Below are 11083 nucleotides of genomic sequence, written 5' to 3'. Positions count from 1 at the left end.
CACCAGCCTGCTCTCCTGGGGGCTTACTGCCCACATCAGATACTGAGGGAGAGCAGGTGCACTGGCAGTGGCAGGTACTACTGCAGAAGGGACAAAACCTCCTCTCTGTGCAAATGTCGGGTAGGCTACCCAGCCTGTGGCAGGCAGACACACAACCATAACTCAAATGACCAAGGAGAGAAAGGTGCTCTGGTAACATCCCATCTTGGGACGGGTATGGATGTGAGAGCAGACCCTCAGGGATGCTCTAGGGACTTCAGTGGGATCTGCCGTTTATCTCACTGTCATGTGTGCAGCACATCCAGACCCACACCCACGGTAAGACAAGGAGACAGACGCCCGCCTCCCAATGCCCATGTCTCTCTGAGGACAAGGCACACAACAGTGCAGCACCGGGGCCCCTTGGCTCAAGTTTCTCCCCATTGTCTTCTCAGTGTGCATTTTCTTTTGGTTGTCTGTTCTTGTGAGAACTCCATCTCTGCAATGCTCTGCTTCTTGTGCCCTCCAAAAATGCAGCCCCTTGCAGTGGTGACCTGGCCATACCATCCTGAGAGCAGCTGCTGGTATGTATGTCCTAAGCATCTCCACATCAGAAAAATTTGGCAAGAGAACAGGACTCGTGGCACCTGGGGAGAGAAAATGCAGGTGGTCACTGGGAGGTGTTGGAAAGCAGGGGCTGGCACTGGAAGGAGAGGAGAAAGAGGCTTCTGTATTTACTCCTGTTTCCACCTCCAGGTGCTCAGGGCAGAGCTGTCCCCTGGAAGGAGGAGACAGCGGCAGCAGCAACTGTCCCAGCTGATGCACAGGAGGGCTAAAAGCATGAGTGCTAACTGAAAGGCGAAAGAGGGTGGAGGTGGTTCCTCTCTGGCCTCTGAAGCAGCCAGGGCCTGTGTTTTGGGGCAATCACAGAAGAAGGTGAAGCTGGCACTCACTTTGCCCTTCCAAGCAGTGGCTTCTTGGCCTTCCTGCAAGCTTGCGTAAAGTGTCTCAGCATTCAGACCAAGACATCTGCTCCATGCCTGCAACCTGAAGAAATACAGAATGAAAGCACTGACACTGGCATTGCCCGGGGTTGCAAGGGACAGAGCCTGCCCTCCACTGTCAGTGCCCAGAAAAGGGGACAACAAGCCCACCTGGCTAGATGGGACAGAAGTGCTTCCTCACAAGCACTGGAGCTGGGCAGGCACCAGCCAAGCATTCCCCAGCTGTCAACAACAGCTCCATGACCCACAGAGGACATTGCTGGCCGAGCCAAAAGCCTTCCAGTGCCTCTTGACCCCTCAAACCAAGCAAGCTCAGCTCACAGTTACCCCTGAGATGGAAGGACAAGAGCTTCAGCTGCCTGTCATCTTTCACAGCTACAACTGTCCCCACATTCTGCTCCTCAGTCTTCCAACACCTCCTTCCTTGGTGGCCAGGTCCGGCTCCTCTGAATGGCTCTAGAGGTCATCCCATCCACCTGACTTCACAGATCTGTCGTCTGCAAGATGCTCGGTCATAAGCCAGTGCTGCTCACAGAGCTTCCAGGAGATGGCTGAGAGGTTCACGTCACCTTCCTCCACAAGCCCATAGGCCTCATGAATGTCGTGCATGGCTTGGCCGCAGACACAGAAGTAATGCTGCAAGCCGTCCCCAACACTCACGAAGCTCATGGGCCCGGCAGAGACCACTGGTGAGAGAGGGAGGGAGGGAGAAGCAGAACTGACACAAGGAACACTTTTTGCTTTATGGCCCTCAACATCTCAGCTGTTAAGAAGCTAATCGGAAGCCCAGCTGGGAGACGGGCCCTGAAGTGGGTGTCTAGAAATAGGCAAATGAAACCGACATTCACAATGTGTTGAGAGTGCCAGGCATCTTGATCACCTCCTGCTCCACTGACATGCAGGCAGGTTGTAGATGTCTGCTTGAGAAGGCACAAGAGCCTGCAAAAGCCCTTCTCACAGCCATAAGCAAAGCAGCTCCCCTTTGCCAAAGGCAGGAGAAAATGCAGCAGGGGAAAGGAGACCAAACTGCTCCCACCTGAAAAAATGAAAGGATTGCTACCTCCTCCAGACATTCAAAGGCCCTAATACTTGATCTGACACCCGCTTTGCCTTTTAGTTTCCTCTGTATCTGCAAACGCACGCAAAACCAGCAGTCCTGGTGTCTCATTCCCACTCCGACTGCAGCTGGCCTCTCGGATGCTCACAGGAGATGCTTTCCTTTGGCACTAGCCCCAGTGGGGATCCCCGCATTCCCTGCTGCTGAGAAGCACCCGGTGGCAGGGGAAAATGCCACAGATCTGCGCCTTGCACAGCGCCCATACCTATCTTCAGGCCGAGCTTCTGACCCACGTTGGTGTCACAACTCCCATACTTCTTCTGGACCTGCTGGCTGCATTGCAGCACCAGGCTGAAGGTCCTCGCCACCTCCTCAGCTGTTGTGCGCCACAGCACCAGCACAGCATCCCCTGTAGAAAGCGAAGGGAAGGTCAAGGCTCTGCTGAGACGTAACTCTCCCCAACTGATGCTCAGTGGCAGGGACAGCAGAAATCAGCTGACGTGCTGAGGATGATGGGCTTGTGGGGGAGCATCATCCTGGAGGAGCACATCCTGGGCACGGCGACACCTCCCCTCTCCTGATGCAGCCACAGCAGCAGCCAGCCAGTAGCGGTGGCACCCCCTGCCCCAAGCGCTCCTCTGCAGCTGCAGCACACCAGGACCTCCTCCTCCACCACCCTGACACAGCCCTTTGGCTGCACTTTCGGTGGGGGGGGTCTCCTCCTCTCAGGGCTTCCTTGCCCCCACCCCCAGCCCAGGGCCCTACAAGTGGGGGCAGAGTGAGGGGAGCCACAGCCCTTGCCAAAGGCAAACTGCTCAGGGGAAAGAGAAGGCTGGAGAAAGGGCACTGCATGGGGGGTGTGTGAATGGCCAGAATGCTAGCTCAAGGTGCCACAGAGAGCCTCTTGAGATGAGAGCAGAGCAAATGGCTGCCACAACAGTTACATGCTGCACAGCAGTACACACGGGCATCGGAGTCTGAAGTACATACTGGCAAACTTCAAGACATCTCCACCAAAACACAGCATCTCTGTGGACAGAGAGAAGAAAAGGAAGAGTCAGGTGGACACCTTCTTCCAGAAGACACAGGGCAAGCCCTCTGGCTGGAGAGCAGCCCCCGGGCAAGGGTGCACCACAGCTCAGGAAAGCACCACTCCAGCCTGTCTCCCTGGCAGCACAGAGCCAGCAGCCAGGACGGTGGCTGGATGGCTTCTGAGTAGCTCTGAGGAGGGAGACTCCACAACTTCCCTGGGCAACCTGTGCCAGTGCTCAGTCACCTTCACAGTCAAAAAGTGTTTCCTGACGTACTGAAGGAACCTCCTGTGTTTCAGTGCGTGCCTGTGGTGCGGCCTCTGGTTCTGACACTGGAAACAGCCTGGGTCTGTCCTCTTTGCACCCTCCTGTCAGGTTTTAGACACATTACTAAGATGCTCCCTGAGCTTTCTTTAGGCTGAAGAGTCCCAGCTCTCTCCACCTTTCCTCACAGGAGAGATGCTCCAGTTCCTTCCTCATCTTTGAGGACTCTCTTGCTTTGCTCTGCAAGAGCTGCCAAAGGGGTGGCCACAATGTGCTCATGGACAGTTCAGAAGGGTCAAGATGTCCCCCTGTACGCAGTCCTGATGAGGCTGCATGTCCAATACCGTGTTCAGTTTTGGGTCCCTCCCTACAAGAAAAACACTGAGGTCCTGGAGAGAGTTCAGAGAAGGGCAATGAAGGGGCCTGAAGCACAAGTCTGCTGAGGAGCAGCTGAGGGAACAGGGGTTGTTCAGCCTGGAGAAAAGGAGGCTGAGGGGAGACCTTCTGGCTCTCTACGACTACCTGAAAGGAGGTTGTACTATGGAGGGTGTTGGTTTCTTCTCCTGCGTAGAAGGATGAATGGAAATGGCCTCAAGTTGCAGCAGGGGAGGTTCAGATTGGATATTAGGAAAATTTTTTTCACAGAAAGGGTTGTCAGGCATTGGAACAGGCTGCCCAGGTAAATGGTTGGGTCAGCAGTCCTGGAGGTGTCTAAAAGTGGCATAGATGAGGTTCTCAAGGACATGTTTTAGTGCCAGTTTTAACAGTTGGACTTAATGATCTTAAAGGTCTCTTCCAACCAAAATGATTCTATGATTCTGTGATTCTAGGACTCACCTGGAGACCCTGTCTGCTCTTACTGTTCCTCCAGGCCAGAAAAAGCCCCAGGCCTTACAGGGAGGCAGGACCAGGCTGCTCAGCATGTCTGACCCTCCACTCTCCATGAGCAGCCTCACAGCCTGATGCCAGACAGTCCTGCAGCGTGGCTCTTACCCTCCGTAATGTCAGCAAGGTAGTTATTGGGCATTTCTGCCAGCTCATCGGTGCCTCTGTCTATGCCGCTCCTGCGGATGAATTTCTCAGCCAAAGCAGTGAAACCTGCAAGAAGGACATGCAGAAATCAGGAAATGCCCACATGGGCCAAAGGACCTGGCAGCCAGTTCCATGCTGCCTGGCCCCAGAGCAGTGTCCTGCTGCTCTTTTGTGTGACTGCTGCTTTGTGGGATCTGCCATCCTGCAGCTCACAGGGAAAGGCATGCACATCTTGAGAATGAGCATTGTGTTTTGTTAGTTGTAAATACAGCTGAAAGGCTGAAGCACGTTAGTCCTGTTAACAAAATTAGAGTGGTGAACTGCCGTGTTTGATGCATACACACCTAACCAAATCCTTCCCTTGCTTATTCTCCTGTCTGTGTTCACCTGTCTTCAGAAATCACCAAGTCCTTTGCCATTGCTTTTCAAACTATGTAGTCTGTCTGGAGGCACTTGTTCCTCAAAGACTTTAACGCCAACATTAAAGGAGTGCTAACTAATCAAGAGACATATGTAGTTAAAAGGGATTTCCTCTCTTTTGAGTGTTCACACACATCAATGCATTCTGCTATGAAAAATATTTAAATGTTTTTCTGTGGGGCAGAAAAATTCATCATCGCTGTAGTGTTGTCAAGTGAAATGAAACTTCTCTCCAGAGAACTTTCCTCCTCTAACTTTTGTCACTCTTCTATAGCATCTTCCATTCAAGAATCTCAGAGAAGTTTACAGATAGCAACTATTCCAGCACTGCTGAAAGGTGAAAAAGATTGAGTCTTACACTACAGGTGACGAATGTAAGGTGCAGGAGAAATAAGTTACCGGGTATTTATCAACAAACAGCCATTGTATGGCAGGACCTAGTACCTACCCAGGAGGGCAAGAACCTGCTACTGTCCTCCAGCCATCTAAAGGTCCAGGGCCAACTTTTGGTATCTACCTAATCAGCTTGACAATACAGGAAAAAAATTAAAACCCCTGACTGTGCTGTGTATTTTTCAGATTCTGCAGGATAAAGAAGCTTCCAAGATGTATCATAGCTTGGACTCTTGAAACATATAGTACTGCTAAGCTTTGAACTAAGTACAGGGCAGGGCTCTACAGCAGGAGAAAAGCTTAGGTGTGAAAGGACCAAGAAATACACACAGTGTAAATAGAATTATTTGGCTACTGCTGAGCAGCAGCATAAAGAATCCTCCTGCTTGCCCTCTCTATGGACAGGCTGGAGGCTGAGAAGCAGGAAATCAAATGCTAAAAGTTAGGAAAAGGGCATCTCCCTTATGAGGAAAGGCTGAGGGAGCTGGGTCTCTTTAGCTTGGAGAAGAGGAGACTGAGGGGTGACCTCATCAATGTTTATAAATATATAAAGGGTGGGTGTCACGAGGATGGAGCCAGGCTCTTCTCGGTGACAACCAACAGTAAGACAAGGGGTAATGGGTTCAAGCTGGAACACAAGAGGTTCCACTTAAATGTGAGAAGAAACTTCTTCTCAGTGAGGGTGACGGAACACTGGAACAGGCTGCCCAGGGGGGTTGTGGATTCTCCGTCTCTGGAGACATTCAAAACCCGCCTGGACGCCTTCCTGTGTAACCTCACCTAGGTGTTCCTGCTCTGGCAGGGGGATTGGACTAGATGATCTTTCGAGGTCCCTTCCAATCCCTAACATTCTGTGATTCTGTGATTCTGTGATTCTCTTGTTACGTCTCTTGCCTTGTTTTGCATTGTTAAAACCCTTGTTGCTTTATGTAGTGACTACCATCTTAATGTAAAGTTGTAGTCAGGTTAAGAAGCTCTTCTTCAACTCACATACAGACTCCAACATTTCCGAAAAGTCTTACTGGGAGGATTTTAAAGTTTGGTAAACTTTAAAACTGCGTGTTAGCCTCAATAGCAGCTTCTGACTGAAAGATGTGAATGATAAATCTCTAACCTGCTTTGTGTTGGTTTGCGATCCTCTGAGAAATCATGGCACTGAGTGGCAACACTTTAAAATTTCTTTACTCTTATGCTTGTTTACTTTCATACTTGTAGGGGTGGAAATTTTTTCTGTGTTTCACCACGGGATTTCCCTTCAAAATCAATCCAAGATGGAATTATTTGCCAGAGACTGGAGAGGATTTTCTTAGGAGAAGGAGGGAAGGAGAGAAGTTGCCTGCACTGGTGAGGTTAAAAAAGAATTTGCTGAAGTACATTTGCTGCACTTTAAGAGCTGAACCCTTTGGTGATGTGAACCAGTCAGATCCAGGAATCCTTAACAGGTGCTTCCAGGTAATGGGAACGTTTTGTAGGTGTCAGTCACAGCTGAATGCTACTCTGAATGTTATTCTGAATATTCGTATTCAAAAGTGCTTTAAGCGATGTGAACAAGATTAGAATTAGAGGATGCTTCTGGCCTGTTCATGTAGTAACTATGGGCTGCATTTGTCTATTCATGTGGGAAATCTTTGAGTTCAGTGTCCCAGAGGTATGCTCTTCCTCTTATCATGATAAGGAATTTTTTAAACCATAAAGTGGTATAAAAGCTGTATCAGACCAAGCATGAGATTCCTACATGCCTCAGCAATGGTGGTGTTCAACAAATAACTCCCAAATTACAGTTAATAAACTCTTCCTAGAATATCATAGGAGTAAGTGATGAGGAGAACGCAGAGAGAAGTCACAGAATCACAGAATGGTTGGGGTTGGAAGGATATTATCTAGTCCAACCCACCTGCTAAAGCAGGTACACCTAGAGTAGATTGCACAGGAATGTGACCAGGTGGGTTTTGAATGTCTCCAGAAAAGGAGACTCCACAACCTCTCTGGGCAGCCTGTTCCAGGGCTCTGTCACCCTCAAAGTAAAGATGTTTCTCCTCATGTTTAGATGGAACCTCCTGTGCTTCAGTCTGTGCCTGTTGCCTCTCAATTCTGTCTCTGGGCACCACTGAAAAGAGTCTGGTCCCATCATCTTAACACCTGCCCTTGAGATATTTATAAACATTGATAAGACCCCCTCTCAGCATTCTCTTCTCCAGTCTAAACAGGCCCAGCTCTCTCAGTCTCTCCTCATCAGAAAGATGCTCCAGACTCCTCATCATTTTTGTAGCCCAACGCTGGACTCCCTCCAGTAATTCCTTGTCATGCGGAGCCCAGAACTGGATGCGGTAGTCCAGATGTGGCCTCACCAGGGCAGAGTAGAGGGGTAGGACAACCTCCCTTGACATGCTGGTCACACTTTTCCTAATGCACCCCAGGATACCGTTGGCCTTCTTGGCCACAGGGACACATTGTTGACTCATGGCCAACCTGTTGTCAACCAGAACTCCCAAGTCCTTCACTGCAGTGCTGCTTTCCAGCAGTTCCACCCCTAACCTGTACTGCTGCCTGTGGTTGCTCCTCCCCAGGTGTGGGACCCTACACTTGCCCTTGTTGAAATTCATCAGGTTTTTCTCTGTCCAGCCCTCCAGCCTGTCCAGGTCTCACTGGATGGCAGCACAGCTTTCTGGTGTATAAACCCTTCCTCCCAGTTTGGTATCATAAGCAAACTTGCTGAGGGTGCACTCAGTCTCTTCATCCAGGTCACTGATGAACAGGTTGAGTCTATTGTAGTTGCCACACATATTGAAAACATTTAATATTGTAACAGCTTTCTCAGAATATATTATTTCTTTGATCTAATGGAAATCCTCTAGTGCAGCTGGCTTTCATTTTTTATTTTTCTACATACTGTTGACATTCCTTGTAATTCCATCCCCCCACCTCCGGGGGATGTGGCTGTGAGACCCGGGCAGGGCCTGGGCGTGAAGGGGTGTGGCAGGGCAGGCCAAGGCAGAGCATGGCTCACCTTGCTGATGTTGAAGCTGAACAGCTCCTTGAAGCACATGGGCTGACTGATGAGCAGCAGGTAGAGGGTCCAGCTGTGGCAGAATTTCAGGACAATGATGGCGCAGAGTGGTTTGGAGGTGAAGAACTGGTGCCAGGGCATGGCCAACTGTGGGGGGAGGGGCAGGGCAGGGCTGCCGGTGACCTCTTGACCCCTGACCTGCCCTTCCTGACCCCCCACCAGGGACATGACATCCAGCCCTGAACCCGCACCTGGTGATCTGACCCCGACCCATCTCTGACCTCTGAACCTCGAGCCACCTCTGACCCTAGACCCAACCCTGACCCTGACTCCACCCCTGGCCCCAATTTGACCCCACAGCTAATGCCCCCAGGACTGCCCTGATCCTTACCTCTGACCCCTGACCCTCACCAGGGAGGGTTGGGCGCAATTGGGGGGAGCTGGGGGAATTGGGGTCAATTGGGGGATGTTGGGAGGAAACTTGGGGGACACATTCAAGACACCCTTGTGCAATGTGGCATGTGCAACGGGGAAGGGAACACACGCGATGGGTCCAGCTGTAAGTGCTGGGGGTGCTGCCCCTCACGCACCCCATGCCACTCCCCTCCAACCTGTTGGCGGTGAATTTCTGGCTGATGAATCCCCCTGGGATCTGGGTGACGAAGTAGCCCCAGAAGGAGCCATGGATTATCTGCACCATTTCGGAGTCCCAGTTGAACTGGGCGTGCTGAGCGGGGAGAGGGCAGGGGGATCACTACAGGCAGGACCCCTTCCAAATCCCCCGAACCCCAAAAACCACTGAACCTGCCCCTTCCCAAACACGACCCCCATGCGTCAGCTCCTCCCATGCCTCCCCAAGTCTCCCGTGCCCCCCGTACCTGTCCTTGCCTGCCCCCACTGACCATGGCCACCCCCAGGTCGCAGTGGAAGCCACAGCTGATGCAGAAGCTGATGCCATAGCGCTGGGCAGGCTGAAGCAGGTGCAGTCCAGCAATGCGGACGTGGGCGTTCCCCAACCTGCCTCCCTCAGAATTGGGCACCCCTGAGCTCAGGTCCAGTCCCTCTGCATCCTCCTGCTGCCACTCCAAGAGCCTGCAGGGACAGGGCAGGATGGGGGAATCACACATGTGCAATGTGTGTGCCCCTGCTGCCCGCCCTGTCCCGGACACCTGGGTCCCCCCTGAAACACTGGGTCCCCACCGGATGCCTGGGTCCTCTCTCCTTGTTCCAGATGCCTGGGTTCTCTGGGATACCACCCCTTGTCCCCCCTCTCCCAGCTCACCACTAAATCCCCCATCATGAGCTGAGACTTCCGCCTGTGTGGGGGGAGGGGTGGGCACTCAGATGCCTGGGACCACTGCGAGGCCCTGCCCCCAGTGCAGGGGACCCAGGTGTCCGGTGAGGTTGCACACACACATATGAGTTTGATTGACCTTTTATTACATGTTTTTGTACAAAAAAGGGAATGGGGGGGAGGTGGGACACAGGCATCCAGGGCGGCCCCGCACCCTCAGGCCTGCAGGGGCATCGTCACAGTGAGGACCTGGGGGAAAAGGTCAGCGGTCAGCAGTGGGGCAGCACCTCCTGGCTAAGGAGTGGGGCCGTGGGGAAGGGTGGGGCCAGGAAAGGGGTGTGGCTAAGATAGCGGGTGTGGCTGAGCGAGCAGGAGCCTTTACCTGGGTAACATAGATGTATGTGGCTCAGGGCATGCATCAGGGCGAGGCTCAGGGTGTGGCCCATCACCACGGCAACACTCACCTTGGTTCCACGGTGGAAGTGGGCGTGGCAGTGGGCGGGGTCGGGGGGTCGGGGCAGCCCCAGCTCCAGCAGGGCAGGGCCGCTCCGCTCGCCCTTCAGCAACAGCCTTCCTCACCCAGTCCCAGCCACAGCGACTCCGCCCCTGCCTGGGCGGAGCCGGGCGGGGTCAGGGGAAGGGCCGCAACGGCCCCACCACAACCAGAGTCTCCCCAGCTTCCCCTGGACCAGGTTAAATCTCCCCCACATCTGCCCAGCCCCCACCCAGCCCCACAGCCCCCCACAGCGCCCCTCCTCTGCCCAACAGCTTCCCCCCCAACATTTACAGAAGCCCCCTCACCTCCAACACCCCCTTGGATCAAGTTAGTCCCTCCCAATGACCCCGGTGCCCCCCCCAACTCACGGCCTGTGGCAGCAGCACTCGTGCCTGCAGCACCTGTGAGTGTTGGGACGAGGGTTCGGCCACCACCACGTACTGGGGGGGGGCAGGGCGGCTGCGGGGGGAGGGGTAGAGGTCAGGCAAGGGGGTCACAGGGGGGTGTGGGAGGGGCAGGGGGGTGGAGAAGGTCCCACTCACCTCTCAAGCTCCTCGATTTTGGGCCAAGGCCACGTCCAAATGTTTTGGGCCAAGATGGAGCCCAAGAACCAGCGGTTCCGCAGCACTCACCAGCCTGGGCAGGGGTGGCATGGGGGAGTCACATGGGTGGTGGTGAGATCCTCCCCACCACCCTCTTCCATTTCCACTCCCAAAGTTCATCCCCCAGCTCCTTCCCAGCCCCTCCAGTTGCCCCCACTCCCAGTGCTCCCAGTTCCACCAGTCAGCTCCAGCTCCAGCCCATACTTCGCCACCAGCCCCTCCATGGCCATAGTCAGGAAGAACTCGCGGTACAGGGGGTCGGCCTGCAGGGGAAGGAGGGTGGGGGGATCAGAAACCCCCAAACTCCCCCAACACACCCTGGGCCCTCCCAACCTCCCTCTCACCTGCAGCGTGCGGAAGAACCCTGAGTTCACCACCACGTCATAGGCCATGCAGCCCTGCCCACCTGTGGCAGGGGATGAACAGGGGGTTGGGGGCATTTGGGAGGGTCAGGAGGAGTTGGGCAGAGGGATTAAGGGAGCGGGGGAGGTCAGGGAGGGGGTT

The 11083-nt window shown here is 53.6% G+C and overlaps 1 protein-coding gene across 1 annotated transcript; it reads right to left on the bottom strand.

Moving 5' to 3' along the window:
* Positions 1 to 10427, bottom strand: LOC136001947 (uncharacterized). The gene is made up of 9 exons (XM_065656703.1): positions 10346 to 10427; positions 9946 to 10091; positions 9066 to 9279; positions 8799 to 8914; positions 8188 to 8334; positions 4329 to 4433; positions 3031 to 3069; positions 2306 to 2449; positions 1 to 626 (listed from the first exon to the last, which is right to left on the bottom strand). Exons 4-9 carry the CDS (start codon positions 8869 to 8871, stop codon positions 274 to 276), a joined length of 861 nt encoding a protein of 286 aa, XP_065512775.1. The 5' UTR covers positions 8872 to 8914; positions 9066 to 9279; positions 9946 to 10091; positions 10346 to 10427; the 3' UTR covers positions 1 to 273.
* Positions 10428 to 11083: the final 656 nt, after the last annotated feature.

Source organism: Caloenas nicobarica, chromosome Z (genome assembly GCF_036013445.1).
Source record: "Caloenas nicobarica isolate bCalNic1 chromosome Z, bCalNic1.hap1, whole genome shotgun sequence".
NCBI classification, from domain to species: Eukaryota; Metazoa; Chordata; class Aves; order Columbiformes; family Columbidae; genus Caloenas; species Caloenas nicobarica.
Note: the sequence above shows the minus strand (reverse complement) of the source record. Positions and strands in the feature narration are given on the sequence as shown.

Bases quoted from the DNA above. Each gene is read 5' to 3' on its own strand.
- LOC136001947 (XM_065656703.1), bottom strand. From the start codon at position 8,871: ATGGCTCCTTCTGGGGCTACTTCGTCACCCAGATCCCAGGGGGATTCA. The intron at 3,070-4,328 runs GTAAGAGCCACG...CTCTGTCCACAG, and splicing joins CCTTGCTGACATTACGGAGG to AGATGCTGTGTTTTGGTGGA. The intron at 627-2,305 runs GTATGGGCGCTG...TTCTCTCCCCAG, and splicing joins GAAGCTCGGCCTGAAGATAG to GTGCCACGAGTCCTGTTCTC.